A 26,230-nucleotide genomic window follows, 5' to 3' on the forward strand; every position below is an offset into this window, starting at 1 on the left:
AGTGAACAGCAGGTGATACTCAGACAGTCAGGAGGGAAGGCGAACACAACGAACACGAACAAGTCGATAACACGTGACCTCGTCCTCGAGTCACGTCTGCAAAGGTGGCTGGTTAACAATGAGTGCAACAACTGGCATAATCTATAATAATCCCATGTTAGTTCACAGCGTCAGCAAAGTACGAGACCTTTCAAAGCATCAAAGTAAAACCACCTTTGAATTTTCTGACATTTCTTCACCATAAGTATCTTTACAGCTCTTACAGTCTTTAACTGTATTCATGTAGATTTCATTGGCACAGTTTAGGCATTTCCAATTTAAATAGGTCACATGAAGCTTTCTTTCTCTCTAACACTCTGTGTGTTAATCCCTATCTGTCACTCGTCATGATAAACGTGTCTCCAGCCATAAACGTGCTTTTCCCTTGCTAATGTTGTGTGATTATGCTGTTTAACATTAAAACTGGGGGGATATTTAGAGCATGATTTTGTTAGTGAAAGTGGACTTTTTTCATCAAGGTACATCATTTCTACTTGTCATGAAGATTTATTGATGAGTGAGCATTTTTATAATTACATTTTCTGATGAGATTAACACACAGTTAACAGGCGACACGTAAATTCAGCTTACAGTGAAAACGCTTGCTTTGCACAAAGTCGTCAGCTCCGACGTGCTGAGATTGTTGTGAAACTCTCAGAAGACAGACATCAAACTGAGTTTATGGACTGTGGTCGTGTGTCGGGTTTGAAGGATTCAAGTACGCGTGATGCATATGTTCTCAGATATTTATGAGCAGGAAGCAAGTAATCAGCAAAGATACCAGAGAGGAGGTGACGGCCAGCAGCGGTGGCTCGTTTTCACCCACGTTAGCGGCATGGCTCCATGGACGGAGCGTCATTGCCATTTAAACTGGTTCAGACATTCATGCTCCCCAGAGGATGAACTGTCTGTTCATGGAGTACCTCACCATCATCATCATCATCACTGCTGACTGATCACAAACGTTCCAGACATGTGCAGCACGTACCAAAGCCAGTTAGCGTTAGCTGCACTTTGTGCAAATGAGCTAAACGGCAGCTTGTCTCATCTGCGCTGCAGTCGTAGTAAATACTGGAAAAATGTGGTGAAATTTTGCCCCTTTCATGCTGATTTGAGGCAGGTGTAGAAAATACCCTCACAGATAAGAAGTGGAAGAAATGCCTCGACCTTTTAACAGCTCGCCTGGCTGACGTCCAACAGCATAACATCCTATAAAAAAAAAAGACACCAGTGAACCCAAAAGGAGACAGATAACCCAGAGGAGGCCCCCTCTTCCCTGCCGTTGACCCTGCAGCTCCCCCCTCAGCTGCCTCCATATCGGCCTTCTTCGCGGCCCAACTCGTTGTCCTTCCTCCTGCTTACTCCAGCATGACAACTCCTGGTCACACTCGACAGTGGGCCTCTTAGCTTTGAGGCTCGCTCGCTTTGAAGCTTATGGGAGATCAAGTTTTGGAGGTCGCAGCCCCTGCACAGCCAAACAACCTCCCACAGTGCATCAGACGTGCGCAGTGCAGCAGCAGTCCAGGCAGGACTCTGCTAAGCACCATATGTCACTGATCACGATCAGGAACTGATAACAAATGATTCTTTTTGCATTGCTGCTGCTCGAACCTTTTCTCTGTAAAGTGCTGCTCGTTTGGTCAGCTTGCAGCCTTGTCCTCAATCTTTGTGGATCAACTCGCTCTACCTCAAAGGGAAATGTTATGAATACTCAGCCAGATATGCTCTCCAGTGTAAGAGTAGATGCAAAATTCCACGTGCACAGACATTTGCTGTAGCTTGCCAAGTAGAAGGCTATTCCCAAGAAGCCTCGCTCTCATTCTGATACAGCTGAAGGGCAAAAACATAATCCTGTGCCAGCTCCAGCCTGCAAACCCTTCGTGATTGTATGCACTCTTCCTTTATCTTCTTATGCCGTTGAAACCTGCACATAAAAGTGCGCTGAGAACTGCGGGGCAGACAGATCAATGACACACAAGAAACTACCTTGTAAATATTTCATCGTGAGCTCCACGAGAAGCCATTCATGCTAATAAACAAGCCAAATGAACCACTGTTCCCAGCTCTTTGCAGTAAGCAAGCATGCTCGAACCATTCTTGAAAATGGAAACTGATCTAATCAGAAATGATCAGTAAACTTCTGGAGGCTTCTGGTCTCTCTGAGTTTGCCTGCTGGGACAAATAAAGGTTTGTTTTATCTTGACTTTGGACATCTTGTGTCCAGGAATCCACCACTAGCACTTCCATATAGCTTCAGTAAATTAGCACATGCTGCTAAACCCACTTGCTGCCTCTTTGACCATCTCCAAACTGTCACTGACGCCTGTCTCTCCTCTGGTGAACTCTGTGGTCTTCATGAACACAGATTTAAATATCTGTGCATCGTTAAGACAGCAGCTAACGTTTTAGTGCCCTGCTGCTGTTTTTCTAGCGTTGACATCTGACACCACTGTCCACATCCTGTCTTCTATCAGTATACCAACATCAAACACAGAGCCGGAGTCTGGATGGTTAGCTTAGCTTAGCTTTAAGACTGGAAACAGGGGCGAACAGCTAGTCTGACTTTGCCCAAAATCACTCATTCGCATGTTGTACCCGGTTTGCTGATCTGTATACAAACAGGAATGTAAAAACGTGGTTGTAGGGGAAGTTCTGTGCTGAACAACTGGAAGCAGACGCTTCCTGGAGGCTCCACTGGGATCTTAGCAAGCTAGCAGTGAAAACTCAAGGTGACTGTTCTCTGACACGTTAGCCGCGACAGAATGAGATGATGCCAAAGTTGTGTTTACAGCTTGTGGCTCAGGTGTGTGGCGTTCAGAGCTCCATCACCTCACCGTCACCTGGCAGTGGAAGCAGCCCGGACTTCAACAGGTGGATGCTGGAGTCCAATTCTCCGTGACACTCCGTCACATCTGGCTGTTTTCAGATTCAGCTTCCATGTGTTTCTCTTTCTGTTTCATCTGACTTGTTTTATTTATTTTCTCCATGTCACTTTTCCCTCTGTCTCTTTTCTCTTATCCCCCTCTTTGTCACATCAAATGTGCATCCATTTCTTTGTGAGATCTGAATCATCAGAGGCAACTTTTTACTTTTTCACATCGCGGTCTCAGGGGAGGGTTGCTGAATAAAAGAACAAAGGAAACGTGGTAACTTCACACTTTCCCCGGCGCTTACAACCAACTCTCCTCTGCTACGACTTCCACACACACAGCTGTTGTTGTTGAGGATGCAAACAAATGTTCATTTGCTTATGTCTGTGTAAATCTGCCTGTTGTTTAACAGCGAGTGGATGAAGATGAGATGAGATGAAGGAGGCGACAGACAGACAGCGTGTGGAGCTGTTGTCAGTGGTCGGACAGACCTACCTCTGAGGGGCGATTTCATGGCGGCCTCCACCATGCCGACCAGCAGCTGGAGACTCTTGGGGTCCTGCGCGAGGCCGGAGGCGAATGCTGCCAGGGCGTCGGCATGACGGCCCAGGTACTGCAGGGCAACCCCTTGACGAAAGTAGGCCTGCGAGGAAAAGAGAGAAGGTCAACATTTTGGTCGGGAGAAAGCAACGTTCATGGTCCCCAGAGAACGAATTTGACTGACTTCACTGAAAAGTCGGCATCATTTGAGTCCACAGGATTCATCTTTTGGGAAACAAGAACATCTGTGCAAAATCTCCAAGAAATAAATGAGGCAGATGTTGAGTTATTTCAGCCTGGACCAAAGCGGCGGTCCGGACGATTGGCCGACTGAAACCGCCATCTGTGGCGTCGCTAACACAGCGTTCGGTTTTAAGACGTTCTTCTCAAGAGCTTCCTCTCAATGAAAAGTATCTCGTTTTAGTCCGACGCGTGCACACACACACACACACACACACACACACACACACACACACACACACACACACACACTATTCCTTCTCAAACACACACACAAGTAACACACACTTCATTTGGACACCTCGTGCATTTCACAGCAAGATTACAGACAATGAATCATGACATCAAATTCATGAGGAGGATGGAGGAGAACACACACACACACACACACACACACACACACACACACACACACACACACACACACACACCTCCTCCTCTCTCACTGCCGACCAGACTGTAACTTAATTGTCCTGTCTACCTCTCTCTTCCCCTTCATTCCTCCCCCTTTTCCCCTCTCATTTATCATCCTGCCCTCCCTCCTCCCATTGAAGCATAATCTGTCATGACAGTGAATGAATGAAGACAAAGAGGAGAGGAATTAGATTACATGGCAGCTCCTGTCCAGCTCGCCACTCGCCGCTCCCGCACCGTCTTTGTGCCGTCCTCGTCCACAGACAGCTTCATTGAAACGAATGGCGCCGGGGGTCACGTCTAATCTAATGCGTTAAGCGTTTGGTCGGTGTGTCGGTGCCGGAGCAGGACGTGAACAGGCCACGGTGTCGTTTCACTGTTGATTAACACAAAGTGGGATAAATGGTTGGTAATTACAGCTGGGGCCACGTCCCTTAAATGACTCGTCACAGCTGCAGTGATGCTATAATGATCTCATGATCTTAGTTCATTGACCTCACGCTCGTTTTTTTCATTTGTTCCACACCCAGTTTTGACTTTTAGCCTCTGGTTGCTATTGAGAAAGTTTCAGCCGTGACCACAATATTGACCTTTCAAGTTGCATTTGGAGTTGTTTTTCAGGCCACCTGATGAATATAAGGCCAATATTCCCCCATCTTTTAGCTCTGTTTTGGTCTCCACCAGCAGCTGAGGGAAACATCAGGCTCTTTAGCTGCTACATGCTCCACTGTGTTCACCAGCTACATGCTAACTGTGTCTGTCTGCTGCTTGCTGCTGAGCTATGACGCTATGAAAACAGGGCGTCTTCATGACCCACAATGCAACTTGAGTGCAGACGGTTCAACTGGAGATGCGGGAGTGTTATGCCAGCGGGGGCTAATGTAGCCTGGGGCCTTTAGCCTGCAGCAGAGATGAGGAGCGGCTGCAGAGGTCTGCTGAACTCACTTCTTCCTAACTCTGACAGATTCTTTAAATTTTCAAACTTGACTCAAGTGACATCACTTGAGGACATTTATCAGACGGCTCCCTCTGAAGCAGCAGCATTCAACTGTTTTTCCACGCATGCAGTAACCCTCCCCTGTGAGCGGACTCACAGAGATCTATTCTGAATAGAGGCACAGAATCTTCTACCTGACAGACAGACAGCCGGTTCAGAGCGGCAGCAGATATATCAGCCAACGGTGGCTGAAATACAGGATCTGTTTTAGCTGCCAGCATCGATGCCAAGCGACCATGCTGAGGAGAGAGAGACAGCAGCCTGCCCTCTGACCCTGGTCCAGGCTGGAGAGGAGAGCGGCCAGGCTGGACGGCGACGAGGAGCCGGGCTGGTAGCTGCGGCGGCATATGGACGCCCCACCTGTCTGCTACCTCTACTTATCGCTGCCCCTCAAATCTGTCGCTTTCACACTGATTTGGCTGCTGCATGAAGGATGCAGTGTTTCTCGTTTCGGCGCTCGTCCTATTCTTGACTACGTTTTTCCCTTCACCTTGATTGGGAGGATAATTTCAGTCAGATGAGGGTGATTATATGAAAGGAGGAGAAGTTATAATCATAGCAAGATGGCCATTATCTCTGCATGACTGTGTGTGAGTGAACGCACAGCACAATAAGGTGTGTGTGTGTGTGTGTGTGTGTGTGTGTGTGTGTGTGTGTGTCTGCAGGTGTGTGTGCGCCAGAGCTTTCTATCCCCATCAAGGGTGTAAACATGCCAGAGTCAGACAGAAAGTGACAGCAGGAAGAGTCTGCCTCCACCACCACCTCCAGCCTCCTGCTCACACACATCCTGCCTATTAGCTCAGGCTGGCTACGCTGCCCGCTAAGCACATACAGGGGGTACAGTCCAGACAGCCCAACACACACACACACACACACACACACACACACACACACACACACACACACTATAAACACAGCTTTTTTTGTTATGTGTGTCTCAGCAGGGTTCTGCAGCATCTCAGGAAAGTCTTCTCAGGTCGGAGAGTGTCTTCACAGACCGATCTGGGTGTGTCTGGCTCGTCTGGTCTGCAGGTATCTCACACTGATTCCCAGTCGGGCACTTAGACGGCCTCTTCAACGTCAGCTGACAGCTCTGTGTCAGTTAAAGCGAAGTGATCAATAAAAGGGACAAGACTAATCCAGGCGCTGTGTGTGTGTGTGTGTGTGGGTGTGTTTGCACCTGCACTTCTATATTTGTGTGTATTTGTTCTTTGTGTTCATGTCGAAGCACCCCGTGAGCTCTTGATGCCGCGTTTATGGAGGAAACAAAACCGAGGTTTGACTTTTCAGCAGCTGCAATCGATTTTTTAACAATAACAACGAGAAACGGCAACATGAAAACAAAACGACGGTGATGAACCGACGGAGGATTATCACCTGAACCTGCAGCTGCAGCTCTCAGCTCATTGTTCTTCACTGTTTCGGTTCACTCTCAGCGCTCTCATGGCCGTCCAGTCATGTCCATCAGAGACAGTTTTTTCCCATGTGGCGTCATACAACCGTCATTGGATTGCAGCATATACATCTTGCTCTGAATCGATTATCGCCTTCTGCTTCTGGCGAGGATCTTTGAAAATGAGCATGCTGAAAAGTAAGCAGTCATACGAGATCGTGCGAACAGTCGCCATTGCTCGACTGGTGTCTGGTGTCTCTGCCGCCTCATTTGGAGGCCAAACCAGCAGACTAAGATCTGCTGTTGTCGATTAAAGCAGCTTCTTTCTACAAAGACAGCAATCAGCCGAGTCTTTGTTGGTAATTTTACCGTCTGTGGTGGAACCAAAGTTCTCCCGTACGCTCTGCTCTCAGCAGCGTGAGAGGTCATGAACACACGAACATTTAATTTATTCCCACAATCGAACCAAAGCTATTTAAGTAAAGAGTGACGGCCCACCTCTAAACTACCTGCTCTACACCACACAGCAGACAGACGCAGGTAGCAACTAGCCGGTGAACACAGCGCAGCATTAAATCAGCATTATTTAGCGGTTTGCCACTTGACCAGCTTACGGCGATCCTGAGGGGAATATGAACGTCGGGGGAGTCCTTCCAAATGTGTTGGCAAAACGACTGCAGCAGTTCAAGAAGTGTGTGTTTATGAGCGACCTGACGGCAAACAAAGTGAAGGAGAGCGAGCGGTATAGTGAGAGGCTGTTATACGTCGGTGTGTCAGAGCAAAGGATGCACACCGGATGAACAGATGCTTCAATTACTGCTCGTAACTCACATTAATCGAGAACAGATGGCAACACAAGTGGCGGCAGAGAGAGAGGGCGAGAGCGAGCGAGAGAGGATCACATAAACCAGACATGATAGAGATTGATGTCTGCGCAAATAAGAGAACCTGCCTCAAAACACACACACCAAACCTTCACTCCCGTTTCATCTGGACACAAAGTGGATTGAACCTCTTTTTTCCAGCGGGTGGCTTGTGACTGAACGGATTTAACGCCGCTCGGAGGACGTGGACGAGGCGGCCTTGAGCAATTTGTTAGAGATGGAGGGAGCTGACAGGAAAGAGGGGACACACCTGGCAGCCTGGAGCCAGCTCTGACTCTGACTCCCTCACAAGAGACACACAATAAACAGTAAACTACACCGCACCTGACAAATGAATATTACCGCGTCCGCAGCGTCATATAATTCTATCAGATTTATTCGAAATCATCAATAACAGCTCAGTGTTACCATTAAAGGATCCTTCTGGATTGTTAGAGCCTGGCCTGTTTCTGTGGGGTTGACTTTGCTTAATGGTGGTGACGATGATAACAGAAAGAAGCAAAGAAAACACGTCAGTGATCATATCGAGCATTTCAAACCAGAGGTCTGTGCATCAAAACTGTGCGTGTGTGGGTTCAAAAGGTCAAAGCTGGAGCAGGAAGTCACCTTAAAACGCAGAGTTTGGGTCATAATTTTACTGTCGGCCTCCGTTTTGTCCTTCAGATAAATCTGACTAGTTCTAAAACCAGTTAGATGTAAACCTTAAAAAGTCATCTTGAGATGCCGTTCGCGCTAATTGGCTAACAGCTGCTACAGGTAACCTGACGAGTCGAAGTCGTCTGCGGAAACTGTTCAGTGGAGGGCGGGTACGTTCAAATACCGGCAGGTGATTGGATGAACCATCTATCGCAGGCAAGCTTCAACCAATCAGACCAGACTTTCAGTTTATATTGTGCATGTAGACACTATAAACTGTCTGTGCAGTGAGTGAAAGTTATCAAAGCCAATAGAAATGACGGCCAAAACTACAGTTTGAACATGTTAAAGGTCTTAATAACAATTGTGGAAGAACACAGATGGAGGGGCGCTGACGTCACCTGGCCATCACTGAAGAACAGGGTTCACTCTGCCAAGCCAACAGCGCACTTATCCCACGCTGGATGATATAACGACACGCTGTGTGAGATGTGAGCTGTAAACCTCAGAGTGAGATCATTATTTAAGGGTCTGAGGGAGTCATTAAACACAGCAATCTGCATTGTGAGGACGCCTCTTTGTAGAACTGAATGCACCTTATTACCAGGATAAAGTATGATCAAACCCAGCGAATCTAAACCAGCAGATCTCTACAGCAGCGCCGTTACTCACAGTCTGGGAATTAACAGCCCTCTCATCTCGCAGGGCGACGGGACTCAAACAGGTTCTTCTAATAGACCAGTCAGCCTGTAAGGCACTGTGGCGCAGAAATAATGCTGCTGAGCAAGCAGCTTCACACAAACCTGGAAACACACAATCAAACACAAAGAGCCGCTCAGGCCGGTCGGCAGAGAACCTCATCTGAGCCTGGGAGACGAGTCAATACGTGGAAAAACAACAGGGAAGGGTTCAAGACTGGGAGGCACGTCCACAGACACACAGAGGAATTCAAGGAGGTGAGAGAAGTACTTACGCTTTACTTAAGTACCAATACGAGCATGTACAAATACTCCATGTCAAGTAAAAGGCCTTCGTTCAAAACCCTGCTCATGTATTATTTAACTAAATGTACTTAGTTATTTAAAAAACATGAGGCATGAGGCGCGCACGCACGCACGCACACACACACACACACACACACACACACACACACACACACACACACACACACACACACACCCCTGGACCTAAACATAACCTTAAACCTGAATCCAAGTTTCCACCCTGAAATCTAAGGATTTATATTCTGGGGATTAATATTTTGTCTCCGTTAGGAAGGCGAGTCCCCACAACATGAGTAACACATGGACACACACACACACACACACACACACACACACACACACACACACACACACACACACACCAACTGCTCTCTGGTTAATCAGCATGAATATTTATCATTGTTTCACTGGGACACGAGCTAAGATGCAATAATTGAGCTGGAGTGGCCATAACCACTGTTTCCACTGGGACCAATAAAGATGTTACACGAGCAGCTGTGGGCTCTCTCACACACTCTAATGGCTTCACACGTTCTGCAGCGGGGAAGTTACAGAAGCAGAGGTGCGTCCAAGGACTTATATTTGGTAAAAAAAAAAAAAAAAAAAAAAAAAACTTTATGTAAAACATCATCAAGGACAGCGTGCGTCTCTGCAGTGTGTGCTTCTGAGTGTGTATCATCGTTAGCGTGTCTGAGTGCTTGTAGACGTACACGACCATATGCAGGGTGATCAGTGACGCCCCCCGGCAACATATGTTGAGGGACCACAAAATTTATCTGGAGCCAATCGATTAGGCGTCGCCGTCTGTCTGATGTAACCAGACCACGGCGGCTCTCTGCGTTAACCAACAACACGACTCGGCGACTGAGCGTCAGCGCTACTTGTGGCTTAAATTTGAGTAATCACATAAGTGTTGTCAGGGTGTTTTGGAGAGGCAGATGGAAGGAGGACAAGAAAAAACATTTGAAAGAAGAACTGGAAAAATATCCCTGCAGTAACACTCAAAGTGACAGGATGCAACTAAATGAAAGGAAGGAAATTCTGCTCGAATATACGTCGATAACGTTTCTAAACACAGAAGCTGCTGTACACGTCGGACCCACAGCGCTGCCAACAAACACAGTGAGTCTTTTTTCCAGGCCAGATATCAGTCAGGATGACGAAGGGGGACTCGTCTTATGAAAGCGCCCCCGCAACTTTAAGATAAGATAACCTGCACGCTAATAAAGAGCTTCATGTCGCGTTCACGGTTCTTGGAATCGGCAGTTTCTAACTTGTTAACGGCGCTCGTGTCGTAATCACAACTGGGAAACTGATTTATATGAAAGCTTCAATACATCCAACTTGACTACTCGTCAGTCAAAGCCTTTCAGCAATTAAACCCAAATTTAATGGATAGAGTATTTTTAGCCACACTTTGGCTGTAGGGCGATCTGACTGGTCTGTCGATCCATAAACTGGTCCACGCTCCAGTATCTCAATAAATGTTGGAGGGACTGGCCATAAGCTTGGTCCAATTGTTCAAAAGACAAGAAATGTCCCATGATAAATGTGAAAAAACGCTGATGAGGGATCAAATCTGTTTTATCTGGAGAGAAAAGCCCACGGCTGCTTATAAAAGAAGCAGCGGTTCATTTTCCACGTTGGTCAGGGCCACAGGATCAAAGTTGAGGGTCGACGATGTGTTTAAGTGTCAGTCAGCACTCGAGGACCCGACAGAAGAAAGCACTTTCAGCCTCCTTTGAAACGTGATGTCTGGAGGTCAACGTGAAGGGCCAGCTGACGCATCTTTCTCTCTTTATCTCCTCTTAAAGTACACAGAATCTCACGTCACTGCAGCTGTTCCAACACCTGATCCCCTGATCCAAAGCCCCTCAGCTCCCAGTAAAAAGCACCTTGAACACACCAGTTTGATTTTGCTCAAAATGATTTTTTTTCGCGCTGAGAGTCCGCGTGGATAACCCGAGTGGGACGCCAGCTCGGACGTTTAACCTTGGCGTACGGAGCGAATTACTCTGAACTGAGAGCTCTAAATTAAAGAAAGCATTTTCTCTGTCACACACATACACACAAGTAATCCTTGTTAACCTCAACACGCCAGCTTTATTCCCCGGGTGACCAAAAGCAATTCCCTTCTTCTTCTCTCTCCACTCCACTTTATCTGCAGACCCAGACCCTGAGTCACTCCCTCGACCCTTTCATGTATGTGGATACGCTATCAGCCGCCATCTTTGGAGCAATCTGCTTCCCTCTGTGCTACACACACACATAAACACACACACATCGCAGCACTTACAAGAAAAATATGCATAAAGGGGGAGTGTGGAGGACAAGTGGCCTTCTGATCCTGTTAACTGCAAAACAGCGGAGGGGTTTGGTTTTCTTACGCTGGTAATTAGGCTGTCACTCAACCGGCTGCCGCCGCCTTTATGTGTGTGTGCGTGTGCTCGCGTCTCGGGCCGGCCGGTCGTTTGATTGCCTCAGTGACCTTTGACCCTGAGGGAGCAGCTATACCTGCTGGGAAAACGAGTAAGAGGTCAATGTGAAGAGCTAAGAGAACAGAAGAGTAAAACTGAGCGAGGGTCGCAGGAGAGGGAGAAATTAGAGAAACACAGCTCGATAGAAGCTGGCTGACAATGATTCGCTCCACTGCTTCACACCAAGCGCTCGTTACTGTGACAAACTGTGCACAGGAAGATGTAAATGAATCTGTGAGGAAGACAAATGAGTAAATGAGGCAGAAGAGCAACAATAAAAATGTGTAAAAATAACAGAAAACCAGCGATGGCGATGATGAATGAATGAACGTGTCCAGGGGCCGCTGGTGGCCGAAGGGTTAAACCATGAACCACAACGTCCCTGCTTGGTGCCGACCAGGGACCTTTGCTGCGTGTTGTTCCCCAACTCTCTGCCCTCATTAACGGTCATCTCTCCATGGGAATCCAGACTGAACCAAAGCAGTGGACCAACCAACCAACCAGCCAACCAACAAACAGGCTGACATTAGCATCCCTGAGGCCACTAGCACGGCTAAAAAGACTCCTGTTGAGTGGAAGCGGATTCAAAGGGGATGATGACCGTCAAAAGCTCCAACTGATGACTCAAACATCCACAGTTTAAGCTTTAGAAAGTCTACAGAGGCTGTGAACATGTGGTCTGAAGAGCAGACGAGACACTACGTTGAGGTAAAATAGGTTGTCCTCTGCCAGTAATGAGACTGCACTGAAGGCTTTTCACAAAAACATGGTGTCCCCAAACATCGAGGGAGAAAATCACTCTCATTTTCCCCACATGCCTCCTCTGCTTTTCCATCTTAGTGTCCTTCTCCTCTTCTACTTCTTACACCTCTAACGCCGAAACTGAAAGCAGGGTCAATACCCTCATCCTCCTCTGTGGTGCACCGTCTTAATTAGAGCCGAATCATCCGGGGAGAGCTGAGGAGAGGTGGAGGACAGGAGGCAAGAGACGGAAACAGCACAGAGACCAGTGATTACTCGGGGGAAGACGCCACGCATGCGGTTCCCACTCACCGAATCAGGGCAAGGAGAGAACACACTCCTAATGATTCCCTGCAAAGCTAATTAGACCTCTCTGTGTTTCACATCCAGCCTCACAGGTTGTGATAATTCATCGCGGAGCCGCTACCGAGCAAAGAGCACTCAGTCATAAATCCGCCGTGCCTCCGCTCTTTCAACGCTCCTGTTATCTGGGAGCACATTCCTGTCCCCACATGCTTCGCTCAACATGATACAGATAAACAGATTTCATTGGCCGTGGTCCCAGCGTGTGCGTGTACATGTGTGTATTCGTCTCCAGTGTAATTGATTCACGGACAGCTCTTTTATTCGGCCTGACTAATCCAGTAAGTGGATTACCAGTTCAGAATATAACACGTCAGTGGAAGGGGAAGAAATGTACATGGCATGAACGCAAAAACATACATGTTTATTTTCAGCTGGCTCTTCGCTAACCCCGCCCCCAGAGCAGAGTGTAGGCTAATGTTAGCTAACGTTCCCAGAGGTACGTTTAGCAAACGCATCGGCCTCATCCTACAACAGTTTTGTGTCGTACTGTAACTGATCTTCCTCATATTTCTAATATCAGCATTAACTAGCTTTATGCTGCAATACAAGAAGAATGGTGTTTCTTCATGTGCGTGTCTTCTACAGAGCAGAACAGGATGCTAACTTCTGCTGGGACCAGTTAGCTTCGGTGTTTTAGCACGACAAGCAGTCATCAACTGAATATTTAATAAAAACCCTTAAAAAGTCAGCCAGAGAGCATTTTCAACCAACTCACTGAGCTAACATTAGCCTAATTAGCTGGTCAGCTGTTGCTAGCAGGAGTTGAGTCTGCAGCTAGAAATATGAAAGTGCTTTTATTTACTTCTGCGTTGATGTCACAGACAAAAACTATTCAAAAATACTATGAATTTCTGCAGTGAATCTGTCACCATTATCGGTGTAAACTGCATATTTGCTGAAATGGAAGCTTGACAGATGTGTTGACAGGCTTCTTTGGCAATTTAATGAGAAAATGGGGCATATTACGGGTGTGAAGCTGAAGCCGACCTGGTTAAAGAGGGATTTAATGGCATCTGAAAGGGTGAAAATACCTTTACCTTTAGCTCTGTCAGCGTGCAGCTTCTCACATAACGCCGACGAGGCTGAAGTCGATTCTCTGAGCTTTCTTTTTCAGATATTTTCTCTCTTTTGACATTTGACTCCTTTTCTTTGCTCACAGATTTTTCTCTTCTCCCCTCTGTCTGTCAGAAAGTCTGAACATAGCCTCTCTAACCTTTACAAGAAAGAAATAAATGAATCTTTGAGACAAAACCTCATTTTAAATTGTTGTAGGAAGAAAATGCTCTATTTTGGTGGTGAAACAGCAAAAGCAAATTTCACCAAACCGATTTTTAAAGGCGGTATGTGTAAGTGTAAGAATTAGGGTTTGATGGCATTTCACTGAATCCCAATCCAGTATTGAATCGACTTATTGAAACCGAACCCTTTTAAATCCCTTATTGAATCTAATTACATTCAGCTTGTAACATTTGCAAGTAATTTATTTTGGAAATACTCAAAACTCAAAGATTTGTAATCAGGCTTTTCTGGCTGAGGAGGCAGAAAGCTTAATTAATGTTGACAATCTGGAGCTCCAACCTGAGAACCAGGCAGGCAGCAGAGAAGATGAAATGTTGGTTAAATGTATCTGACACATTAAAGGTGAAGCCGACTTACTTCAACAAGCTGTTTTATTTAGAAGGTATTTAATGAATAAGCCTGAAATAGTGATTCATGCATCAAAGTCTGACGTCTTCCACCACCACGAGGTTCACATTTGTGGGTCGCAGTGAAATTTCTCTACAGGTGTTGGATGGACTGTCATGAAATTTGCTTCAGACGTTCATGTTCCCCTCAGGATGAACCGTAAAAACTTCAGTTTTCATCTAGCACCATGATCAAGTCAAAATCTTCATTTTCATTTCTGACTAAAGCTCTTAAACTAATGATGTTCCCTCTACCTAAACTGCTCTTTGTCTTTGTGCTAATTAGCAATTGTTAGCACGGTGTACATGGTAAACTTTAGACCCGTTAGCTTGCTGATGTTAGCATTAAGTAAAAGCACCACAGCCTCACAGAGTCCGTCGCACGGCTGCAGACAGTTTTTTTGACTGATCCTATCGATGCACGCATCAATATGGTCTCAGTGTTGGAGAACTGATACTTCAGGCATCAATCCAGCCGACCCTGACAGACACCAGCGAGCAACGAGCTCATTAACCAGCCAACACAAAAAGCTTCATTTAGTGTCACAGCTGACATAATCTGGCAAAAGCAAGATGCAAAAATGCAAAGCATGCTATTAAATATTTTCTATATCGCTAATAAAAAAGATGAAGGAGAGATAAACAGTCTGACGTGAGATTTGTTGGTACAGTGCATGCGCCCTAATGTGTCACGTGACCTCATAAAAATACAGGTGCGACCGAGAATGACAAACAAGGAGGCAGAAAGAAGAGGAGGAGATGGACTCCGCTAATCCAAACATTATTTATGTTCTCTCCTTTGAGTAAAAGCTCCATTATTCCAGGAGGGATCGCTCAGGTGTGGCTGCGCATACGGCGAAGAAGTCGACATTCTGCTGCCGCCGCTGTCACGCACAATAATTATTAACGGCGTCGCTCCCAAAGGGCAATTAATTTTCAGAGTTAGTACACCTCCCTTTCTCCTCTTTGCCTCCATGTTTCCTATACGTGCTCTGCTCCCTGCTCCTTTATCCTTTCATTAACACTCTGGGCTCATCAGTAAGCATGGCCCACTTTAGGCTCCATTTAGACGGGCTGCTTCTATACGAGCCAGCCAGTGAATTGTGATGTCACGGCCATTGTCTGCCAATTACAATTCAATTTAGCAGAAGAAACGCTCTGGAATGTGATTATAGGCGATGTACAGTGTGTGTGTGTGTGTGTGTGTGTGTGTGTGCGTGTGTGCGTGAGCGACATTGAGTGTTAGCGAGCGCTCATTGTGTGAAGAGATTTGTGCTGTTTTCCACCTTTCACTCAGCACTTTCATATTCTGAAGTGGCTTCCAGTTCGTCCTCCTCCTCCCAGTCCTCCTGAGACTCTCCACACTCAGCTGGCTTAGCTTTTTTCAGACAGCGTGACATTTGCACCTCCCCGCCGCCTCGCTAAGCCGAAGCAGCGAATACAGCAGGCGGCGACGCACACAACATACTGTAAACACGCGCACACACCAGCTGCAGGACGAGAGGAGGAGATTCTGATAACACGTATTGGAAAGCTGTCTGCAGAGGTGAATATGTCATGGTTTCAGCTGCTTATTATCTGCAGTATTTACAGCCAGCATCCCTCCACTGCCTCTGTTGCTTCGCACAACAAATAATTCATAATATTGTTCCACCACAATTCTACACGTCAGGTCTGGTGGTTATCGGCTTTTCTTTCATGGACGAGGACTTAAAGCGCCCTGAAAACTTATTTTCTGAATCGGCTTCTTGGTCTGAGTGGAGGGTTCCGACATGAACACACACATTTTCACCAGTTTCCACAGTTTCGTGTGAGAGATTTCAGTATTTGTGGTTCTTCTCACTGCTCTACAGTGGGCGGGGCTCTGCTGAGGAACGGTGACATCACGTACTTCGGTGCATCAATCAGAGTTCAGCAACATTTGAGGTTGCTGTCACTCATATCTGATCGAGCCACACCCATTCCGGCCTGACACAACAGATGAGCTGAGTTTAAAGTGTTTTTTCCAAACAATTTTACGTAGACATCAATATTTATTGTTCGAGGAAGAAATGATAGCAACAAGTCCCTGAAAGCCCTCTGAACACCACCTGCTCAGCAGCAAACAGCAGACAAGCTCAATTAGAGACCAGCAGGTGAACAAAGTGCAGCGTTTAGCAGCTAAAGAGTCAGATATTCCCTCAGGAGCTGGTGGAGGCCAAAAACTGAGCTAAAGGAGAGAGAACGTTGGACTTACATTCATCAGGTGGACAGAAACGTGACTCCAAACGGACCTGATGTTCCTCCGTAACTGCCCAAAATCTACATAAGCAACTGTTTGCAACACTTTCAGCAGATCATCTTAAAAGTTCACAACATGTCAGTGTTGTGTTTACAGCTTGTGTTGATGCAAAGTGGATAAAAAATCAGTTCATGCAGGTTTAAGCAAAAATCTTAGAATATACTGAATATTTCTGATTGCAGAAGCATCGAGATGTTCATGTTTTACTGTCTTCATGGTTACAGGTGGTGTTTAATCACTGCTTTAAAAGTTGGACATCAAGGTTTCAAAGGCCGCAGTCCAAATTTACAATCATCACATCACAGTTTCTCCTCCTACGTGCTGAAGTTCTCCATCCTCCCTCTCATCTTCACCGTCTGACGAGTCCTCTGGTGCAAAGCTTTGTTTGCTGTCTCCAGAGAAGCATCAAGAACTTTGTGCACCAGCGAGTCAGGATTCACAGAGAGGATCAAAAAACAATCAGATGCCTGGAACTACACGAGTTTTCAAAAAGTTGTGTTTTCAGGGGCTGATAGAGCAGCTCAGCGGGGACGGAGGGTCCAAAGCACAAAATGCAAGTGTGTATGCACCAACACACACAAATACACACAAACAGGGTGAAACGGTGGAGTGCCAGCGCTGTCGGGTCAGCTCCACCGAGACCTGAAGCAGGTATGATTGCCTCACTATAAATAGGTCCAGCTACCAAACACACACACACACACACACACACACACACACACACACACACACACACACTAGCCCTGTTCTGTTATTCCCATCATGCCTCAGCCCAGTCTTTCCCTCTTTCACCTTCTCCTCTGTTATTTATCTGCTCCTCTTTAGCACAGCGACGTTCCTCCTCTCACTCCACTGGGGAACAGAGATCTTGGCTGTAGGTGCTTCTCCAGTACTTCTCTGTGAACAGAGGTCCAGGTCTTGTGTGCGCTGAGATCGCTTCAGTCCAGTCCACCGTCTTCTTCGTGTTTAGTTTAGTATAAAGGCAGTTGGAGGTTGAGAAACAACCTCTTCCGCTACTGAAGAGATTTTGGAAACGAGGACTCTGTTGTGACGTTTCAGATGTTTTCAGAGCTCACAGCAAATCCTAGAAGCAGCACCAGCCTTTACAACGTCCATGATAAGACGAGTGCGGACAAACAGATGCTCGACGAAGCGAAGACGCACCCGTGAAGCTGAAAATGTTCCAACATGAGCAGAAAATTGGTGTTTATCAGTCTCAGCTGGAAGGCCTGTTAAGGTTTGTGGTCCATGAGAGTCTGAGCTAACACACAGAGGATGCTAACTAGCTACAGCTAACGTCTGTGATGTTGGTGCATTGGCCGCCTGAGGCAAAGAAACAGCCTTCACAAAAGGTCCAGTGGCTTTAAAGGTGAAGGTTGACATTTTGGGAAACACACTCAAGAAGGCCGATCTCACTTTCAGATCTGTATGCTAACATGCTAAGCTACAGCCAGCTGCACGCTAACTTAGCCTAATGGCTGGAAACCAGGGGAACAGCTAGCACGGCTCTGTAACCAAACTCACCTATCGGCACCTGCAAAGCTCACAATTTTACACTTAATCCTGTTTGTCACCAAAAACCAAAGAGTAAAAACGACGTATCAGCATTTTATAAGGGCGACAAAATGGACAAAATTTTGACAATAACTACCAGTTTCATAACTTCCCTTCAAGATAATCACCCACAAACACGAACAAAATGGAAGCTCAGTCCAAACAGAGCAGCAAACAGCGTGTACACAAAACACACACTTCCAGCGAGCAGCAGGCCGTTAAGTGTGTTTCACCGGCAAAATAATGACTGCGGCTTATCTTTCACGCCAGTGCCACACGGCTCATTTAAATAAGTCATTGTAAAGGAGTTCTCACGCTTCTCTCCGCACCGACTGCTTCAAACCCATTTGTTTGCCATAAAGCAAAGTACACACAGAATACACACAAGCTTTTCCCACCTGACGCTCCTCGGGGACACGATGCTTGCCAACACTACAGGTAAAAGAGCCACATTTACTCTCTGTGGCAGGTACAGGGCCATTTGAGGGCTGGTGACGTAAAGACAAAGTGCCATCACTTCGTATTCATCAGATATTCTCGACTTGCAGCAGCTTGAACTGCAGCACAGACAAATCTTTCCTCTCATGAAAGAAGGCACAGCCACTTCGGCACAGTTGAAGAGTTTAGAAAAAGCTCTACCGCTTGGAAAAAAGCCCAGCGGACACACGTTTTAAACACATTCACCCATAAAGTGAGTCATTACAGACAGATGAAGTGAGACCGGGCTGATGTTACTGCACATCTGTTCTGCTTCAGTGGGTGTAAAGTGCCGTGGAAGAGCGACAGAGGGAGTGTGTGCTGATGTGTGACAGCAATATCTCATTCAGTCGAGGTTACAGACAGACCTAATGACAAAAGGCAAGAAAACACAGGAGGAGCACAGCAGGAGGAGGAGGAGGAGGCGATGAGACAGAGTGCAGTCACGCACGGTCCTCCTCTTGTCTTTACTCTGCTTACATGAAAGAAAAACTGTTTCATTCGTGCTCCTCCTCTCCGGAGAGCTGTAAAAGGATGAAGGGAGGAGCGGCTGAAACGAGAGGAGAACGAAAAGCACTGATATCATCATTGGGACAGATTAGAGTTCAGAATCTGTGCGAGGAGACGCGGCGATAGGCGTGAAATAAACGCAGGAGGGAACGTGTCCCGAGGACACCGCAGCCGTGCAGCTCTATCAACACAGCGAGCTCCTGGGGGAGCGATGTCCTCTCAGCCCGGAGATGCACCGCCTTTCTGAGGGAGCCGCACACAGAAAGTCTAGCTTTGGTCACCACTGAGGGAATTCCTTTATGCATATTCTGCTCCTGAAATTCAAAGGAGGGAAGAGGAGCGGCAGACAAGGACGCTCTTTAAAATCTACTCATTGCTGAATGCAAACCTCACATTTCACCACCACTCCTGCGCTCAACACGCATCCATTAAGAGCCTTTTCACTGGTGTGTACGTTAAATATCTGATCTGCTGTGAATATTCAGAGTTGAGCAGCAGGGCTGAATACCAATAGCTGCGATCAGAAGGACGACCCTGTTTAAAAAGCAGCCTGTTTTTAATTGCACGCAGTACAAAGACTCTGAGTACTGAATCTAACACTGATCACGTCTGCTTCGTCCTTCCTGAATTCACCGCGCTGAGTTAGAGAATGTGCACTTTAATGAAAGAGGAAAGCAAACGGCTTCACTCTGTTAATCCTGAACTCTTTTCACTCCCTGCACGAACACACTGATGACACACTGAGTCGCTGATAACGCAGGCGGCTCAGAAATGCCCTCGTTTAGCATACAGGTGGTATTTTAAGTGTTCCTGGACAGTTTTCATCAAAGCGACCAACATTGTTTGGCTGTTTCTGTAAAAGCACACTGAAGTCTTTGGATGGAAAGAGGAATCACTAGATGGTTTTTAAGCTTGGCTGAGGCGGAAAAGTTGGTGTATCACTAAAAGCAAAAGTGATGGACCTGTGGAATCCAGTGAGGAGTTCCTCAATGAATACATGAAACAAATGAATGGCGCCCTCTTCTTCTTCTGCAGCGGTTTGATGACACTGGACTGCAGAATGAGCGCCACCACCTGTTCATCTTCTAATCCACATGAAGTGGATGGAAACGTGGATTCATTGACATTTTCTGTAAGATTTGAGCCACAGTTGGTTGAAAATGTGACCCGTTTTCCAGGAATATGAGAAGTCAGGATGGCCTGATGCTGTAAAACGGCCAGTTAGCCGAACCTGCTGGACGGTGGGAGGAAACACCCACACAGGCACCGGGACAACACGCACACTCCACACACAAAGCCACCTGTCGACTGGTTTGTCCTGTGGATAAATATGATTTCAGTTGGGATCTGAAGTATGGCTGCCAAGATTACTGACCTCATTAAGAGGGTATCGCCCAGATGTGACTGATCAGGCTAAATGCTGTTGCATAAATGGAGAAATCAGGTTGAAATCAGTAAGTAGCCCTGATGTAGTCAAACAGCACCTATCTTTTATTTCCCCTGAGCTTTAATCATCACACGCTGCGGCGCTCAGACAGCGGCTTCAGACTCGATAACCTGCGGTGCATCTTCTCCTGGATTACAGGAGAATGTGGCGATTATTTGGCGGACGCATTCAGACCGTATGTCTGACTGAGCCCGCGTGCAAACAGGGGTTTTAGTTGCAGGGCTAAGTCTTAAATCAGAGGCAGGGGTGTAGCTTTAAGCGGCTTAGCTGCATTGTAAGTAAACACATTACACCCAGCGCAGCGCCAACCCCAGTGAGCAGAGTCGAATATGAAATGTTTCATGAACTCCTGTCGGGTAAACAGCAATGCCTCAGAGAGAGAGAGAAACTTCTCATTTTACACAGTGAGAAAACAAAGCGAGTCAGCCTACAGTGCTGCTGCCGAGTCCCTGAAAGCAGCCTGCACTCGCTGTTTCAGGGGAGCTTCACCGACTGTCAACAACTCATGAAACTAATATTTAATACACCTCAGCTCTGAGTGTAAACACACACATGTACAGTACAAGCTACGCTCACGCTGTGACACACAGCATCACACATTTATTATTGAACTGCTCAAATCTGATTCAACTTAAATATCAGTGGAGTCAACCAGCTGCCATCCTCACCTCCATCCTGTGCTGATACTCCTCTCATTTATTTTGCTAAGTGTGTTTGGAGGGAAACGTAAGTGCTGTCAGGATCATGTGCAGTGGAAATGGTTTTTTTTTTTAGCAGAAGAAGAAGATGTGTTTTTCCATTGCACCAACTTGCAGGGTGGAGGATGCATTATGGGGGATGAAGTGCAGGATCCAGCATTTTTGGAGCTTGACGTAGGGACTCAGAGTCAGGACATCACTGCCTCTGCTGGTTCCATTATGACTCTTCTCTTTATAATTCATCTCTCAGCTTTATTAAAAGTGCAGGACATCACAGCAGTGACCATTCAAAGCTTACTCACACATCTGGCAGACACACAGGAGCATCCACTCCCCTTTCAGCTGATTAGGTCTGTATTTCCTCAGGGAAATATCTCACACTTTAGCTGCTAAATGCTGCGCTGTGTTCACCAGTTAGCATCTAACTGTGTCTGTTTGCTGCTGAACACGTATGTACAGCAGGTTTTTAGGGGTTTTTACTAAAAACAGCTGCTGGACACGGGGTCGATGAGAGCCGTGGGACTGAACCAGAGCAGGTAAGATGTGGAACGAGTGACAGCGTTCGCATTACGTTTGCTTATTTGATCTATTTCTTACAGTAAAATACTGATTAGAGGAGCTTTAAGAGGACATTATGTCAGGCCAATGAACTCTGAGATGTGCTTTAAACATCCAACACACTTTCTACACAGATATACCCGCGTTAGTTTAAGACTAAATGGGTCAAGGAAGGATAAATGCTCATAAATCAGATGCTAATGAGAACAAATGTGAGCACAGTTTACACGTCTGCTCACAGAGGATGAAACACTGAATATATGAACATCTAATTGAGGCCATCTTACTGTTTTCCTCGTGTTTCAAACCATATATCGCTCCTCCTTCACCTCGCTCCTCCTTCATCCATCTCTCATCCCTCCTCTTCCTCCATTAAGCTGATACTGGCAGATTTCAGTCCGGGGTCGGGCTGGATCAAAGAGGAAAGACCCCTTCTCGGACCAGGCGGGGTGACAGGTCCCCGAGCGCCCGTCTCCACTGACTTTGCAAATTCCTCGTCCTTCATTTTACGTCTCTTCTCTGTGGCTTCCAGACTTTCACACCGTGTCTGTCCTCTCAGTCCTTCCCTCATGTCCGCCCGTCCTGATCCTAATAGACTTTAATTTCATTCTTCACAGAAGATGACCCAGAAGCAAAAGCTCACACGAGCAAACTGCAGGCGTGAAAAGGCATCTGCACAAGTGTGTATCTGTGTGTGTGTGTGTGTGTGTGTGTATCTGTGTGTTTGTGTGCACATGCACCGGGTCTCATTTGTGGTACATGGTGCTGAGCAGAAAGGGAATATTGATTTTATAGCATCTTTCATCATTAAAGAAGAGTTTGATTCGAGGTAACAGATTGCAGCTCATCTCGCAGTGACTGCCCTCGTTCACTCTGTTTTCTGTGGGAAAATACGAGCTTGAAGACATAAATGTCTTCATTCTGAGGCTTCAAAATAAAAGTCTGCTTTAAAATGAGCGTCTATTAATATTCATCCCTGCAACAAGTGTTGAAAGGAAGTATTGCAGATTTTCAAAGCCTTGGAGAGGCTGATCATGGTTATACAATATATCCACAAAACACACACAGCTACACCAGGTCCACTGAGTCTCTTTCAGAGGCTTTCGTCACCCTGTGAGGATCCTGAGGCAGTTCAACACATAAACCAGAGCGAGATGTCAGGTCAACACGAGTCCTCGCGGAGAAAACACGTATCTTCCATTAGAAGAAAACACTGTCTGAATGCACGACACTCAGATGTGCTTCAGTCTGACAGAGAAAAGTTGCACGCTGTCAGTTTATCGGCAGGTTTCAGCCACAGACCAGGAAGCAAATTCACAGTCTGGAGGTCTGAACCTCACAGACAGTTTGGACATCACTGGTTATTGTCCCACCTGCTTCTGCTATCACCTATTTTATTAATTTATTAAAAATCACCTCTTTTTCTATGAACTATGACATATTTGTCTCACTTTATCAAACAATGCTGTCAATGTCTCAAGTGTTTGAGACATTGACAGCAGTTAATTGCTAATTAGCTGTAGCAGCCTGTGGTTTTAGTACAGAAACATCTGATCACACTGACATTTAAAAGTCACATTTCATGTGAAAATCAATTCATTTCAACAGAATTTCTGCCATTTGTGGATTCAGTCATGTAGGAGAAAGTTTTCTGCAGTGAGTTGAACTCTGGTGAACTCTGACCTGCAAATTCAAACCACCAATAGCAAACTGCACCGAGAGCCCGAAAAGGAGGAAGCTGTCGTAGTTAATTAGTTAATTAGCACACGCTGCATCATTCAGTTTGATTTAACCTCTGAGTCAACTGCAGAAAAATGCCTTTTGAATAAACTGTGTGAGTTTACCAACTAACAAATCAACAGTTGGCTAACTGCTGCTAACAGTTAGCTTAAGGACCTTTTTTCCCTCTTCAAACATCTTTAATGAATAAAATGTTGTACAAGCCTGAAAACGAAATGCCAGGGAGGAAGAAACAGTCCAGCACAGAGAAAAGAGAAACAAGCTGAAGAGCTGCTGTGACTGACCAGTGTGTTCCAGCAGGCTAGCATGGTAGCAGTTAGCTGCAGCCGCAGTGCTTCATTTCCCTATGCACCTGTAAATCAGGTGAAATCAACCAGGTAACCGTACTTTCTCTGCTTCCCTGCAGAAAAAACCTGCAAGAAAAAGCTGAACTCAAACAACCCAAACATCCAAGCAACTGGGGCTGTTTCCAGTGGATTATTCTGGATAAATGTGTGGCTCCTCTCCCCCTCTCATCACTGCCATTAGCACTGTAACAGCTGACAGTCTGGCCCTATCAGTTAACACACTCCACTGGGAGCTCTGCTGTCATTACAGCTCCATCCACCACTTCGAGACCAGGGCTCGCGCTCCTTCCAGAGGAGCCGTGTCGCTCCCTGTGATCTTTGAGCCAGAAACAAATTTGGTTAGGCATCAAATCCCAGCTCACACTACCCACTCAATAGTTGGAGGAGGTTTTAAAATATCACCAACTGCCTTCTCAGAGCATTCTCCTACACAGTGACACAGTGCAGCGGCTATGGGTGCTTTGAGCTAAATGCTAACGTCAGCATGCTAAACAGTGGAGGATTAAACTGAGTTCCTTTACTCAAATAATAATAATAATAATGAGCTTTATTTGTAAAGCACAATAAACACAGTATAAAAACACGCAAAGGTGAAAACTGAAAAAACACCATAGCTTGTACTGCACTATTTCTGATTTCTGCTACTTTATACTTGGTAACAGTGATGCAATAATATAGCTGCGATATACCACTTTTTCATAATCAGTACTTAAGTTTTTGAAGTATTTTGCTGATAACAGCCGACTTCTGTACTTTAAATGCATTCATTCTAAAACTTGTCTCATAATTAAGAAAAATCATGCTGTGCTAGGCTAATACTGATGCTAAAATGCTCACAATGCTAACATGCTAATGCAGATGAGGCACAAAGCGCAGCAGCGGCTGATGGGAAATTGCTAGTTGGTATTTGGTCATACATGATAAAACCTGACGATGGCCTGATGAAACGTTAAGGGATCGCCGAGGTTATTTCAGTTGATCCTCTGGGGACCACGATCGTCTGCACCAAGCTTCACGACAATCCATCCAAAGATTTGTTGAGACATTTCCCCCAGAAAGCCAAAATATGAGCACCATGACGAGACTAGAGGAAAATCTGAGGGTGACAGTTTTTAGGATTCATCCTCTGAACAAAATAATGTTGGATGAGCTAAAATCTGCAGCCTGTGTTCAAAATAAAAGCATAAACGAATGATTATTTACACTCTCACTCAATCTGAAGTCTAAAAATGTTCAAATAATAAAATTAGCTCAAAATGTACATTAAATCCAGCAATAAATGCTTGCATTAGAGAAGCTGCAGTCAGTAAAGGTTTGAAATGATTGATCAAATATCAGAACTGTTGATTGTTGATTCATTGTCTCATTGTTTCAGTGGTTTTCTTTAAACAGCGGATGAATGCATGAACTGCACGGTGCATGTTGATCTGTTTGTGGATCATTTGCAGTATTCAGCAGAGTTTACTTTGACTTTCTGACACTTCTGGGCTAAATGTCAGTCACTCTCCGGCCGTCAGGCACCTTTAATTCACCCTATGACCGCACATGGCTTCCTCTGTTCCTGGCGGTGAATAGTGAGCTTAAAGCGACTTTCTACAGCTTTATGGAATTTTTCATCTCCTGTATAATCCTCCAATAATCCTACACAGACATGTTGCTGCAGTGTCTTTGTGAAATGCGGGCTATTAACGGATTATCCTTAATAAAGTGTCCGTGACTGCGCTCTCTGAGAGGGTTTAAATAGCCCTGTTGATCCCAAACGGTGCCAGTCACCCATCCGCCACATTCCGCTGCAACTTTGGAGGCGACTCAGCAGCCGCAGCTCACTCACCTTCTTCCGGGGCTGCCATTTCATCATATTTGTAAACCCGATATGTGCAGCATCAAAGTGTCACAACAGCCGGTGCGGAGCGAAGGGGACGCGGCGGCAGAAGCATCTCACACCCGACGTTCAAGCTGCCTCCGCCGGCCTGTCGGAGACGCGCAGGAGGGAGGGAGCGGAGGAGACGCGCCCGGCGCAGGAGTTAGTTTGTTATAATCCCGTTTAAAATGCAGCGGAAGCCGCCGGGTCACAGCGAGCAGAGCGCGGCCGTCCTGACGTCCAGGAGCCGGTGAGCATCATCCGTCCGCTCCGGCAGACTGAGCGGCTGTGAGGAGCCCAGAGATCCGAGAGGAGAGACGGTAATCCTACACTGCTGCCCCCCTCTACCTCCCTCTACCTCCCTCTCTCACACACACTTTCTCCTTCTCTCTCTCTCTCTCTCCCTCTCTCTCACACACATACTTTAACTCTCTCTCCCTCTCTCTCTCTCCCCACCTCTGTCTCCCTCCC

At 46.2% G+C, this 26,230-nt stretch overlaps 1 protein-coding gene across 3 annotated transcripts in view; it reads right to left on the reverse strand.

The window, feature by feature from the left end:
- The window catches only part of ttc28 (tetratricopeptide repeat domain 28), a 92,346-nt gene that overhangs the window by 36,723 nt on the left and 29,393 nt on the right, over positions 1-26,230 (reverse strand). For 2 of the 3 annotated variants that reach the window (XM_076758634.1, XM_076758632.1), the window contains exon 3: positions 3,405-3,552. In XM_076758634.1, coding sequence (XP_076614749.1) covers positions 3,405-3,552 — 148 coding nt within the window. Of the gene's footprint in view, positions 1-3,404; positions 3,553-25,729; positions 25,877-26,230 lie in introns of those variants that run through there. The other variant, XM_076758635.1, reaches the window with a different exon arrangement.

This window comes from Chaetodon auriga, chromosome 19 (assembly GCF_051107435.1).
Source record: "Chaetodon auriga isolate fChaAug3 chromosome 19, fChaAug3.hap1, whole genome shotgun sequence".
Classification (NCBI taxonomy): domain Eukaryota; kingdom Metazoa; phylum Chordata; class Actinopteri; order Chaetodontiformes; family Chaetodontidae; genus Chaetodon; species Chaetodon auriga.